Below are 13,761 nucleotides of genomic sequence, written 5' to 3' on the forward strand. Positions count from 1 at the left end.
GTTAGGTAATTTACCTAAGGTCCCATAGCCCGTAATACGTGACGGAGACGATACGTAGTCCCAGATCCACCTGCCCCCCAAAAGCCAGCCTTTCTGCTATACCACATCGCCTCTGCTGGCTAAGAGGCCCTCCCCCAACCTGCCGATGCTACATCCACTCTCTGTCATGATCCCGCTTTTTGTTTTGGGGTCTGACTTCCTTGATGAAGACTGTGAGCTCTGTAAGGAAAGGGCTGTGTCTTATTCATCTTGATATACCTTTAGCCATGTCTAGTAAGTGGAGGAAGGGGGGAGGGGGTGCTAGCCGTGTCCCCCCGGCCTTGGCCTCTCTGCAGATCAACAAGCTGACGGGTGAGGACTCAGACCTTTACCGCTGCACCGCAGTGAACATCTATGGAGAGGCCACGTGCTCCACGAGGCTCCTGGTCATCGAAGGTGGGCTCGACCCCCTCCCCTCATCCTGTCTCATTGGTGCTTGGGGTGCTGGCCCTGGCTTTCTCCTCAGAGAGCCCTCAGAGGCCTCAGAGGCCGGGCAGCTGGTGGGGTGAAAGGAGAGAGGGACAGCAAGTTCGCTGTCCCATCTGGTCCCAGGGCCCTTGGCTTCACGCACTTACATACCAACTCTGCACGTGGTCTAAAAGGCACACACTCAGCAGATGCCCCACTGCAGATGCTCTGGATGATAGTCTCTTAACCCTGGAGCATGAGAGCAGGACCCAGAGGTCGGTTTCTGGTCCTGAACCTTCTGCTAACTCCTTCAATGTGCTTCGTTTTCTTGAGGGGGGCCCCAGTTTTGTGGCCCCAGTTTCTCCACTGTACAAAGGATACTTTGTGCAGGCCTACGTCAGAGGTGGCAAACAGGTAATATGAAGGCCAAATCCTTTCTCAGACGTGGGGGTGGGTTGTTTTTGCCTGGCACAGTGTTTCCAAATTTTAAATTAATTTTTGACATATAATAACGGGAAGGGGCATGTCTCTTGAGAAAGCAGATCTAGTCTTTCAACTGGTTATGCTTTTGCCTACGAATAACAGAAAACCCTACTACAAATAGCCCAAGAAATAGACACTTGATTATGTCACATGATAAGAAGTCCTGAGGTTGGAACCCAGGGCTCAAACCACAGCTCAGCGCTGTCACAGGACAACCAGATGTTTCCTGTCCCACTGAGCTGCCACCCAAAGACGTTGGCTTGGCTTATAGCCTCGTGGTCATAAGACGGCTGCTGCAGATCCCAACTGCATCCACATTCAAGGTGGGGAGAAGGGGAAAGAGGTGGCCCCAGGTACAGCTGGCCCTTTTATCAAGAAAGCAAAAGCTTTCTCAGAAACTCCTTGGAGACTTCTGTTTACATCTCATTGACCAGAACCGTGTCACATGGCCACTCCTGGTGGCAAGGGAAACTGGGAAGGCAAGGATTTAGCTTTTCCAGCCTCCTTCCTACTAGTGGGAACAGGCAATGAGGACTGGGCATGGCTGCAGGCTCAAACAGCAGTGTTGGCCTACCTGGGCAACATCTGGCCCGTACCCTGAAATGGCAGCTCCTGGGGGGCATGGGAGAGCTGCTGCCCCTGCAGCCAGCCACAGTCTCTGCACTCACTTCTGCCGCCCCCCTGCCCCTGCAGACACGTCAGCGGGCCTCCCCCGCATGTGATGATAATCAGGTCAGCTCCACATCAGTCATGCTAAGGCTCTGGGTATCAAAGCTTATGATGGACCCTCCGCTCATCCCTCTTGCTGAGCTGTTGTCTTGCCCTTTTGGACAGTGGGGAGGACACGGCTGGGGCACTCAGTTGGTTCTCAGGAAGACCATCAATGTGTCTCGCTTCTCTCCCTATCTGTCCACATAAATCTCTTCCTTTCTCCTGATGGTCCAGTTGGCTTTCGGAAGAATCGCAAGAGGCACAAGGAACCCCAGGAGGGTAGGTGTAAGGGTTGTCAGAAATCTTCTTGGGTTTTGGGGAATGGGCTACTCCTTGCCTGGTGCTCCTGACTTGGCCAAGCCCCTACCAACACCTTACAGATCATCACCAGTCCACAGGAGGGCAACTTTCAAAAGCTCGGTTGTCAGCCATGGACCACAGGTCCTCAGATTGCCACCCCCCCACACACCCACCCCACTCCCATTGCCACAGAAAAGCCCTGCATTAGCCCCTTGGAATCCCACCCTGGGCTTGGGGCCTCATTCCTGCTCTTTTTCTAGACCTCAGGAAGGAGCTGATGGACTACCGAAATCTTCTGAAAAAGAGGTGGGTGTGGGCCTATCCAGGGGCAGGGTTGAAGTCTCCCCAGCTACATCCATGAGCAAGGCAGGCTCAGTTCTCCCGTCCACTGGCTAGGAAGCTAGACTGCAGGTAGCCAATAGGAAGAGGAAAGAGCGCTGACCCCCTAGTTCTGTTGCCTTTAAGCTCTGTGTCCTTGAATGAATCATCTCTTCTCTTCCGGTCCTGACTCACTTGTTTGTAAAATGGGGTGCTCCACTAGAACAATGATTTTTTTTTTTAAGTGTTAAAGTAACAGAATAGGGACGCCTGGGTGGCTCAGTCAGTTAAGTGGAGGCCTTTGGCTGAGGTCATGATCCCAGGGTCCAGGGATCGAGTCCTGCATTGGGCTCCTTGCTCAGTGGGGAGCCTGCTTCTCCCTCTCCCTCTGCCTGCCCCTCCCCCTGCTTGTGTGCTCTCTCTCTCTGACAAATAAATAAATAAAATCTTAAAAAAAAAAAAAAGTAACAGAATAATCTGCACACCCCACACACACCCCGCCCCCCCCGGCCATCTTTCTCAGTGATCCACAATACAAGGTGTTAGGAGCAGAGTTTCTCCCCTGAAAGTTCGGACTGGGGTGGGGGGCGCCCTTGCCCATCTCTGTGTCCATCGTGTCCCGACAGTGCTCAGACCCAGAGCCCAGCCTCCCCATCCCTTTCTTCTAGTGCAGAGAAGGCGGCTCCCCACAGCCTCTCAGGGTGCCAGGCCCAGGGGAGCAGCTCCTGGGGCTCCCCTGGCCTCTGACCTGCCCGCCCTGCTCCCCAGGGCCCCGCCTCCCACCAAGAAAAAGGTGGACCTGGAGCAGGTGTGGCAGCTTCTGATGACGGCCGACCGCAAGGACTACGAGCGGATCTGCCTGAAGTATGGCATCGTGGACTACCGGGGCATGCTGCGCAAGCTCAAGGAGCTGCGGAAGGAGCACGAGGACAGGATGGCGCAGGTAGCCTCGCCGGGGCCCGCGGCCCGGTGCCTCGCGGGCGCCCCCACCTGGAGCTGGGCCTGGCGCAGGGCCGGCCCTCACCCAGCTCCCAGGGCCGCGTGTGGCCAAGGACCGGGGCCTCCAGTCAATGTTTTGGCTTTGAAATCTGGTTCAGATACTAAAATCTGGGGCATTGGGCAAGTTAGGGCCTCCGTGTCTTGGTTTCCTTACCTGTAAAATGGGTGTTATAGTTGTACCTGCTTCTTAGGGTTAGGGAGAGGATGAACTAGAGAATGTACTTAAAGCTCTTAGCTGAGTGCCTGACGCCTGGCAAGGGCTTCCTGTCCGCTGTCATCCTCCCCAGACCTGGGATACCTGTCTTATTTCTAAAGGCTTCCTGTGGAGGGGATTTCACAGTTGCCTGCTTATCCCAGTGTCTTATAAACTGTATAGGCAGTTCTTTCCTGGGTCTAACATAACTATAGCACTAGTCTAATTTGTCTTCTGGAAATGCAAAACAACTAGTTTTCACCATCCTGAAAATAGTATTTTATCACCTTGAAGGTGGTTCATCAAACATCGTGGGACTCAGTTTTCTGTCCTCCAAGCCTTCTCATTGACCTTAACACAGGGCTTTGCCCACAGTAGGTGCTCAACTACTTTTTATTGGCCGGAATAGCAGATGAACGGAAATGTCCTACCATGTTCTCAGAGCACCTGGATGGACACCTGGGGTCCTTTCTCACTTTGCTTCCTGACCTGATGTCTCATCTTGGAAAATTTCTTCCCACCTGTAAAATAGGCAAATGCATGCTCGAGTGGGACATAGTGGGGGGTGGGACTGGGGTCCGAGGGTTTGGAGTGCTCCGAAGAGAGAGCTCAGAGAGATCCCCCGGTGCGTTTGTCTTCCCTAGTACGTTAACGCCGTCTCCAACTTGAGACACATCAGGGTCAGCAAGGAGGGGGTCGCAACATTTGATCTGGAGCTGGATCTCAAGTATTCCGGGAGCAAGATTCACCTGTATAAGGTGAGGCTGGAGGAGTCATTGAGGAGGGAGGCATCTGGCAGGGATGCTGCAGGTCCTGGGGGGAGGAACTATGGGTCCCATGGATTCCCCTCTGGGAGCAACTCAAGCACACAGATGGTGAGTCCTGAATCCCCTGGAGTTCCTGATTGGAGGGAGGTGAAACTTTGGTGTAGACATTTCATAGACTCTTCTTACCTCTCACTGAGCAACGAGGTTCTCTAGCCAGGACACCAGGGGTAAAAAGAGGATTCTGAGAAAGTGCACCCCCGCCCCCCTGCATCTGTTTCTTTGCTCTAGCTGGTCCTGCTGCCTGCCATGGTCTTCCCTGGTATCCACACGGCTAATTCCCTCACCCGCAGCCAGATGTCCCCTGACCACCCTCTGGGTGCTGCGTCCCCCCAGCCCCGTCCTACATCCCTGAATCCGTATCTTCCTCTCTCTTTTCTTCTTTTCCCTAATTCTATCTCTTTCTAATATACATTATATTATCTGCTTATGATATGTTATTTGTCTGTGTCCCTCCTAGAATTTTAGCTCCCTGGGGGGCAGGAATCTTTGTTTTATTCACTGATGTGCCCCAAGTACCCAACCCAGTGCCTGGCACGCAGTAGGCAACTGAAGACGAGCTGTTGTTAATATCTGTCAAGTGGCAAATCTATCTAGGCTTTAGCTAAAGGGGGCGTGTGCATGGATCACTGGGTTTTCTAGAACCCCTAAAGATACCTGGTAGTACTTTCTTGTGGCCCTCCGAGAATGAATGTCCTGGGGCCCCTAGGGCCCTCGGTGTTGCCTCCCCGCCCCCTGGTAAAGCCCTGGGGCTGCTCGGGTGGTTCCTCAATCTGAGCGGAGGTCTCCCCCTCTCAGGTGTCTCTTGTGTGATACGTGCAGATTATTTACTCCATTGTCGGAGTCAGCGACCCTCCTAGGGCAGTATTCCTTCACCTCACACTCCCTGTTCTCAAGGCCTCTGAGCCCTGCTCTCCACCCCTGCCCCTGCCCCCTGCTCTCCACCCCTGCCCCTGCCCCCCGCCTCATCTCCTCTGTGGTTCCAGCAATGTTGTCTGGTGCCTGGGCCAGTGGCAGAAAACTGCCAGAGTGGGGTTGAGGCAGGAGGTGCTGGGGCCCCACTGAAGCCCTGAACCTCCCTCTTCCTTTCTTGGCCTCAGGATGGTGAGATGATCCCCTACAGCTTTGATAACCAGACCAAGCACTGTCTGCGGCGGCTGGGGAAGCGCTACCAATTCCAGATCCGGGACCTGCAGCCTGAGGATGCCGGCATTTACCAGGTCAAGGTGGAGGATGCCGAAATCTTCTCCACGGAACTGGATGCTAGCGGTGGGTGGTCTTCCCCTGCAGAAGCTGGAGTGGAGATCTGTTAGGAGGGGGGCCCATGTGCCATGGCAGGGGGAGGGGGTGGGGAAGATAAATGTGATATGCCTCCCCCACCCCTTGCAAAGACTGTGAGGGAGAGGAATGCACACCCAGGTGGTTAAATTGAAATGATCTCTGCTTTCCAAAAGTCTTGGTCCGAGGTCTGTGTTCTCTTGATGCTGAGCTGAGCTCTCCTGAGTTCCAGCCACAGACGTACAATGTCCATGCCACGCCCCTGCTCGCAGACCTTCTGCCGCGGAGATTCTATCTCCAGATTAGATCCAGACTAATTTCACAGGCTCTGGCCACAGCCTCACTGCTTTCTGCTGCAGACTCTCACCTCCCACACTCCCCAGCACAAGATCCACCCAGGTGCGGAACCCTTGTGCCCCGTACAGCCCTCTTCCTTCCCTGCCTCCCGTGCCCCCACCCCACCTGGGAACTGTCCCTTCCTCTTTCATCAAACTCTGTCCCATCCCCTCGAGTAGCTGTGTACACATCATCACCCACCCCCCACACCTGGCCTCCCGGGAGGAGGAGAGGCCTGGAGAAGAAAGCTTTGGGCAGACAGAACATAAAGAACATGATTCTAAATCAAGGTTGAGGAAGAAAGAGGGCATGAGGTCTCCAGGTATGCCTGGACAGGGCTTTGAAAAGCCGAGAAATGGCGTGGCAGGGGGGAAGGAGCAGGGCCTTTGACGTCAGCCAGACCTGGGTGTGAATCCTGCCCGGGCTGCCTCTTAGTTGGGTAAGACTGGGTTTCCTTACTTGTAAAAAGGAAATAATAATACCTATCTGGGAGGTGGTCCTAGGATTCATAAGAGATCATGTATGAAGCTCTGGCAGTCAGCATATCGGTTTTCTTCATGTACCCATCTTACCGCCAGACATAATCTCTGGATTTAGGATTACAGAATTCCAGAGCTGAAAACAGTCTTACTGTTCATAACCTCATTATAAGCCCTCATTTTATGTTGGGAACTGTCACCTGGGATAAGGAAGTGACCTGCCCCAGGTGACACAGGGGATCTGTGGCTGAGCTGGTCTGAACCTGGGCTTCTGAGCTCCCAGCTTCGCTGTGTCAGGTCATGCTGGGTCACGCTGCCAAGCTGACGCCCCCATTCCTGCTTCCCTGACAGCCATCCCCTCCAGAGTGGTGGTCCCGCTGGCTGAGGCGCACTGTGAAGAGCAGGGTGATGCTGTCTTCGAGTGCATTCTCTCCAGCCCCTGCCCCAACGCCACCTGGAATTTCCGGCACCGGCCACTCCAGCCCAGAAACAAATATGAAATGTTTGTGTCCCCTGATGGGCTGACCCACAGGCTGGTGGTAAGGGGGGCCCATTTCTCAGACATGGGCCCCTACTCACTGGGCACTGGGTTCCACAGTTCTACTGCCTGGCTGGTGGTTGAAGGTGAGTGGTTCTTACCTCTGTCGTTCCCTGGCTGAGAAGGGCATGAAAAAGGCCAGGGCCAGGGGCTTCCCTTGGTCAGTCATTCTCTCTTGATAATTCCTTCACTGTCCGGGAATGAGGAAGGCTCCTGAGATCTATTCCTGACCCATCTCAGTGCTGGCCCTCGCAGCCAGCCTGGTCCTCCTCAGCTGTGTGTGCTCCATGGGCCTCTGGAATGCCTCTGGGAGCAGAGATCCAAGATGGCCCGAGGCTCCTGGCCAGGCCTTGGCTCAGATTCACTATGGATGAGAATCTGGGTCAGGCCAAAGAACACCCTTAAATTCCCCTATGGATTTAGGTTCAAGGTGATCCCAGGAAACTGTAAAGTGGACATTTGTAAGGCAGATGGTGAGCAAATAGAGCTTTTAAAAATCATGAAACTGTTCATGGCAGTTTGATAAGAGGATGAGTTTTAGGTTATGTATTTTCTCCAAAAGTCCTCATGAACCACATAGCAGGGCAGGGTGTCTGTGGGTACAGGGCTGGGGGAGGTGGTGATAGGATTCATCTATCAATGAGCTGGCACACCCTGGCTTCCTTCTGAGATGGTCAGCTTTTTCTCTATTGGGGAAACTGAGGGTCAGGCAAAGCAGTTAGGGTCAGACGGGTGACTTGACCTGATTTAACAGGTCTTTTCTTTTGTCTCTCTATGGGGGCATTGACCTCTTATCAAAGCAGGGAAGGATAGAAACTTTCTGACTGCAAGTGCTGACCATCAGCTGCAAGCCCAAGGAGCCCAGACCTCAGAAGCAGAAGATTCCAGGAGCATCAGCGGCAAGGGAGGGGAACCCAGAGAGCAGGGCCTGCTGGAGGGCTCCCTTAATGGGGCCAGGCCTGCTTCTGGGCTACAGTTCACAGCTGGCCTAGAGACAGGTGGCCTTGGTGGGCATGGCTACTCCCTGATAGGGAGTGATGGGGCAGCTGGCTCAGCCTGGGGCCCTGGGCAGGCAGGAAAGGGCTTTCTGGAAGCAGAGGGAAGCACAGTCACTCCCTTTGGGGAAAATCAGCTCCACAGAGAGGGAGGCTGGGGCATAAGCCTTCCAGGGAGCCCCTATATACAGGGAGAGGGCCTAGAGTCAGGTTTAGGTCTCATGGAAGGTCAACAGCAAGATCATGGCAGAGACAGTGATGGGGACAGATGTGGTAGGACAGCAGGAGGTTGGGAGGCTGAGTCCAGGTACCCTCAAGTGGGAGGACTGGGGAGCAGCGGGGAAGGAGAGGAGTACAGAGAGGACCATGGGAGTCCCCTGGACAGGCACAGCCAGAAACAACTCTTCAGTGCTCATTTGGGACCTGGGAGAGGACAAACAGCCCTGAGGGGATCCCAGTCTAGTCCTGAGGGCTCTTGGTCAGAAGGGGGAGTGATGGAGAAGATTTTGCAGGGGGAAAGCCTGGGTGAGGTGGAGGGAGGGGGTGATCTGAGCAGGAAAACACAGAGAGGAGCCACAGGGGCAGTGTGGAGCAGGGGGACCGGTGTGGGGGAAGCTGGAGACAGCAGTGGGACAGGTAGTCTTGGGGCCCAGGAATATCCTGGAGAAAGAGCTTCTAGCTCCAAGACAGGCATAGGCCCTGAGTCCTGGGGCTCTCAGGGTGGCAGAGATGCTGATGATGAGGAAGCGGGGGGCTGCTGGGGGCCAGAGGAGTCTCGAGGGCAGATATCTATAAGAAAGAACTCCCAGGAACCATTAATACCTGGTAGCAGAGAGTTCCTCCTGGGACAAGGGGGGCCTGAGGCCAAAGCTGAAGGGTCACTACAGACAGCTGATCGAGGCCCAGGGAAGTCTGTGGGTAGGGGAAAGCACTACAAAACCAGCCCTGCAGGCCCAGGAGGTCCCAGGGGCTGGGAGAGGAGCCTACAGGGGCCCAGAGGAAGGGAGGGCCAGGAGACAGCAGAAGACTTGGGTGAGGCAGGGGATGGCTCCAGAAGCTTCCAGTATTCCCAAGGCTGGCCAGCAGGTCAGTGGGGAGCAGAGGTTGCTGGCAGAATAGAGTCTGGGAGCACAGGTCCTTGGGATGACACAGGGTCCAGCCTCAGCAAAACCAGGGCCTACCACAGGCCTGGAATGTTGGGGTCTGGTGAAGGGGAAGGTGGTGTGGGTGGTACCCAGGGGGCTGGACTAATGGGGTCTGGTCAGGGGGTGGATACCAGAAGCCACAGGCTAATTGGGTCTCTAAGCCTGGGTGCTCAGGGTTCTGGGGGGACACTAGGAGACACTGATGGATTAAGAGGTCCAGGGGCAATGGGTTCTGAACCAGATTTCTGGAATGGGTCATGGAACTCCAGAGGAAAAGGACTCAGAAGTGAGACAGGCTACGAGGATGGCTTAGGAGGTCCCGGGAGAATGGAGTCTCGGTACGGTGATGGCGTAGGGTATGCTAGAGGAATAGGTCCTGAAAACGGGTCTGGCTATGGTGATGGCTCGGCAGTGTCCGGAGAAATGGGCTCTGGTTATGGCACCGGTTGTGAAGTTGTCTCTGGGGCACCTGGGGGAACAGAGTCTGAGGAAGGGGGTGGTTATAGGCATGGCTCAGGGGTGCCTGGGGGAATGTGGTCTGGAAACAACGATAGTTACGGTCCTGCGATAAGGGGGTCTGAGAGACTTGCTAATCTCAAGAGTGGCTCAGGTGGCCCTGATAGAGGGCCCATGGATGAAGCCAGGATGCCTCCAGAGGCCAGGGATGCATCCAAAAGCCAGGGGGATACTGGCCCTGGGGGAAGGCATCATTCCAGTGGTGGCCTAGGGAGTCCTGGGACAGTGGGGTCTGTGGGCAGAGGTGGCCTTGGGGCCTCTGCAACCATGGAGGCTGATGAGGAGGGACATGTAGAATCAGAACCAGGGGTCTCTGGAAGAATAAGTCCTTGGGGCCAGACTGGAGACTATGGGGACTTCAGAGCCTCAGGGGCTCTGGGGGCCTTTGGAGAAGGAGGCCATGAAGATGGCTCTGGGGAAGCAGGAGCCATGGAGCCAAGGTACCTGAAGGCAGGAGGCAAAGTGAATGATGGGGTTGGGACCAGGGACCTTGGTGCTAGGGCCTCTGGAGCTAGAGCTGGTCACTGGGACGATACCAGTTTCCCCGAGGCATTGGCTCCTCATGCTGGGGCCGGTTCTGAAAGCCAAGAGACTTATGGGTCTTGTGGCATGCCTGTTCTTGGGGGTGGATCGGGAATTCGAGGGTCTCAGCAAATTGGAAGGAAAACAGCTTATAAAGGAAGGTCAAAGGGTCTTGGGTCTGGGGGGATGGGGCCAGGGGGTGAGGCAGGTTATAAGGATAGTATTGAGGTTTCTGGGGGAATGGGGTCAGTAGATGAGGCAGACTATAGGAAAGATTTGGGAACTCCTGAGGGAATGGGTTCATTGGGTAAGGCAGATCATAGGGATGATTTAGGGGGTTCTGGGAGAACTGGGTCAGGGGGTGAAGCAGGTTATGGAGATGGTTTGGGGGGTTCTGGGAGAATGGGGTCAGGGCATGGGGTGGGTTATAGGGATGGCTTAGGAGGTTCTGGGAGAATTAGGTCAGGTGGTGAAGTAGGTTATAAAGATGGTTTGGGGTGTTCTGGGAGGATAGGGGTGGAGGGTGAGGCAGGTTATGGGGATGACTTGGGAGGTTCTGGGAAAATGGGGTCAAGGGGTGAGGCAGATTATAAGGATGGTTTGGGGGGTTTTGGGAGAATTGGGTCAAGGGGTGAGGCAGATTATAAGGATGGTTTGGGGGGTTCTGGAAGAATGGGGATGGGGGGTGAGAGAGGTTATGGGAATGACTTGGGGGATTCTGGTAGAATTGGGTCAAGGGGTGAGGCAGGTTATGAGGATGGCCTGGGGCATTCTGGGAGAATGGAATCAGAGGGTGAGGCAGGTTATGGGGATGGCTTGGGAGGTTCTGGGAAAATGGGGTCAGGGCATGGGGCAGTTTATAGGGATGGCTTAGGAGGTCCTGGGAGAATTGGGTCAGGGGGTGAGGCAGGTTATAAGGATGGTTTGGGGGGTTCTGGGAGAATGGGGATGGGGGGTGAGGCAGGTTATGGGGATGGCTTAGGAAGTTCTGGGAGAATGGGGGGTGAAGCAGGTTATGGGGATGGCTTGGGAGGTTCCAGGAAAATGGGGTCAGGGTGTGGGCCAAGTTATAGGGATGGCTTAGGAGGTCCTGGGAGAATTGGGTCAGGTGGTGAAGTAGGTTATAAAGATGGTTTGGGGGGTTCTGGGAGAATGGGGATAGGGAGTGAGGCAGGTTATGGGGATGGCTTGGTAGATTCTGGGAGAATTGGATCAAGGGGTGAGGCAAGTTATAAGGATGGTTTGGGGGGTTCTGGGAGAATGGGAATGGGGGGTGAGGCAGGTTATGGGGATGGCTTGGGGGATTCTGGGAGAATTGGGTCAAAGTGTGAGAAAGGTTATGGGGATGGCTTGGGGGATTCTGGGAGAATTGGGTCAAGGGGTGAGGCAGGTTATAAGGATGGTTTGGGGGATGCTGGGAGAATTGGGTCAAGGGGTGAAGCAGATTATGGGGATGGCTTTGGGGATTCTGGGAGAATTGGGTCAAAGGGTGAGGCAGTTTGTAAGGATGCTTTGGGGGGTTCTGGGAAAATGGGGGTGGGGGGTGAGGTAGGTTATGGGGATGGCTTAGGAGGTCCTGGGAGAATTGGGTCAAGGGGTGACACAGGTTATAAGGATGGTTTGGGGGGTTCTGAGAGAATGGTAGCAGATGGTGAAGCAGGTTATGGGGATGGCTTGGGGGGTTCTGGGAGAATTGGGTCAAAGGGTGACTCAGGTTATGGGGATGGTTTAGGGGGTTCTGGGAGAATGGGGATGGGGGGTGTGGCAGTTTATAAGGATGGCTTAGAGGGTTCTGGGAGAATGGGGATGGGGAGTGAGGCAGGTTATGGGGATGGCTTGGGGGGTTCTGGGAGAATTGGGTCAGGTGGTGAAGCAGGTTATAAGGATGGTTTGGGGGGTTCTGGGAGAATGGGGATGGGGGGTGAGAGAGGTTATAAGGATGGTTTGGGGGGTTCTGGGAGAATTGGATCAGGGGGTGAGGCAGGTTATAAGGATGGTTTGGGGGGTTCTGAGAGAATGGGGGCAGGGGGTGAAGCAGGTTATGGGGATGGCTTGGGGGAGTCTGAGAGAATGGGGGCAGGGGGTGAAGCAGGTTATGGGGATGGCTTTGGGGGTTCTGGGAGAATGTGGGTGGGGGGTGAGGCAGGTTATGGGGATGGCTTGGGGGAGTCTGAGAGAATTGGGTCAAAGGGTGACACAGTTTATAAGGATGCTTTGGGAGGTTCTGGGAGAATTGGATCAGGGGGAGAGGCAGGTTATAAGGATGGTTTGGGGAGTCCTGGGAGAATTGGGTCAGGGGATGAAGCAGGCTATAGGGATGGTTTGGGGGGTGCTAGGGGACTGAGGTCAGGAAGTGAGTCAGATTATAGGGGAGGCTCAGGAGGATCTGCAGAAATGGGGTCAGAAGGTGAGGTGGGCTACAGAGATGGTTCAGGGAAGTTCAGAGTAACAGACACACAGGCTGGAGTGGGATATGAAGGTGGACCCAGCAGCCAAGAAGCCGTAGAGCATGGGTTAAGATACCGGACGGCATCAGAGAGGTCTGATGGTGGCACAAGCTCCAAGGATGGTTCAGAGAGGGGCAGAGGAATGGGGTTTGTGAAAGGAGCATGTCCTGGAGTGGGGTTTAGGATGGCTGGAATGCCAGGCACTTCAGATGGCACAGAATGCAGGGACGGCCCCTGGGGCCCAGAGATGCAGGGGATTCAAGGTGAGCCACGGATTCTTTCAGACGGGCAAGGCTCCAAGAATGATCTCGGGGGCTCTGGAACCTCAGGGGTTCCTGAGGTGCTGGGAGCCTTTGGCTCTATGGGAAAATCAGGTGTCAGAGAGTGGCAAGATGCTGCTAGGGACCCAGGATCTCCTGGGGACAGAGAGGCTCCCAGTAGGGAGGGCAGGTCTGCAGACCAAGCAGGGGGTATGAGGGCTTCTGGGTTTCTTGATGGTCAGGGGGCAGTGGAGAGCGAGACCTGGGCAGGGGCAGCTGCTCTGGGATCTGGACATGAGCAGGACTTCTGGAAAGCAGGGCCAGGGACAGCAGATAGGGGCAGAGCAGCTGGCCTGGGAGGACTGGCACCTCAGGCAGGTGGGGACTCACCGCTGGGAGGCAGAAGGATGGGAGCAACATGCGAGCACTCAGTGGGCACAGGCCAGGTTCTGGACAAGAGCCGGATGCCTGGGGAAAGGGGTAAATCAACATCAGGTTCTGCTGATGGACAAGGGGTAAGCCACACTGGGGTCCCAAGCAGGGAAGACCAGGGGTTTGGCCAACGCAGCATAGGTGCTGGGAATCAGTCCCCAGGCTCCAGAGCTTCCAGATCTCTGCAAGACAAAGATGCCACTTTCAGGGGGACCCATGAAGGGCCAGAGGGCTCCAGGGGCAGGAAGGGTGCTCTAGGCCAAGGAGGGTCTGGTGGGTGTCAAGATCCATGGTTCCTGGATAGCAAAGGTTCAGGTCCTGAAAGGGGCAAGTCTACTGGCTCAGGGGACTCAGGCATCTTGTATAAGGGGAATTCCACTGATAGGGAGAATGGCCTCACCCAAAACCCTGGGGATTTAGGGCCTCAGGGAGCCTGGAATGGTCTAGATGGTCCATTGGTCAGAAAAGACTCTATGGACAGATCTGGGGGCATCCAGGGCCTGGGCTTTCAGCTAGACAAAGGACAAAGAGGAGAAAG

At 55.1% G+C, this 13,761-nt stretch overlaps 1 protein-coding gene across 1 annotated transcript in view; it reads left to right on the forward strand.

The window, feature by feature from the left end:
* IGFN1 (immunoglobulin like and fibronectin type III domain containing 1) overlaps window positions 1-13,761 on the forward strand; it is a 29,757-nt gene that overhangs the window by 2,502 nt on the left and 13,494 nt on the right. Inside the window, exons 4-11 of the mRNA XM_078076879.1 lie at window positions 336-435; window positions 1,876-1,920; window positions 2,202-2,247; window positions 3,028-3,202; window positions 4,096-4,209; window positions 5,376-5,544; window positions 6,720-6,992; window positions 7,707-7,760. Coding sequence (XP_077933005.1) covers window positions 336-435; window positions 1,876-1,920; window positions 2,202-2,247; window positions 3,028-3,202; window positions 4,096-4,209; window positions 5,376-5,544; window positions 6,720-6,992; window positions 7,707-7,760 — 976 coding nt within the window. The remainder of the gene's footprint in view (window positions 1-335; window positions 436-1,875; window positions 1,921-2,201; window positions 2,248-3,027; window positions 3,203-4,095; window positions 4,210-5,375; window positions 5,545-6,719; window positions 6,993-7,706; window positions 7,761-13,761) is intronic.

The sequence above is a fragment of the Halichoerus grypus genome, chromosome 7, assembly GCF_964656455.1.
Source record: "Halichoerus grypus chromosome 7, mHalGry1.hap1.1, whole genome shotgun sequence".
In the NCBI taxonomy this organism is placed as follows: domain Eukaryota; kingdom Metazoa; phylum Chordata; class Mammalia; order Carnivora; family Phocidae; genus Halichoerus; species Halichoerus grypus.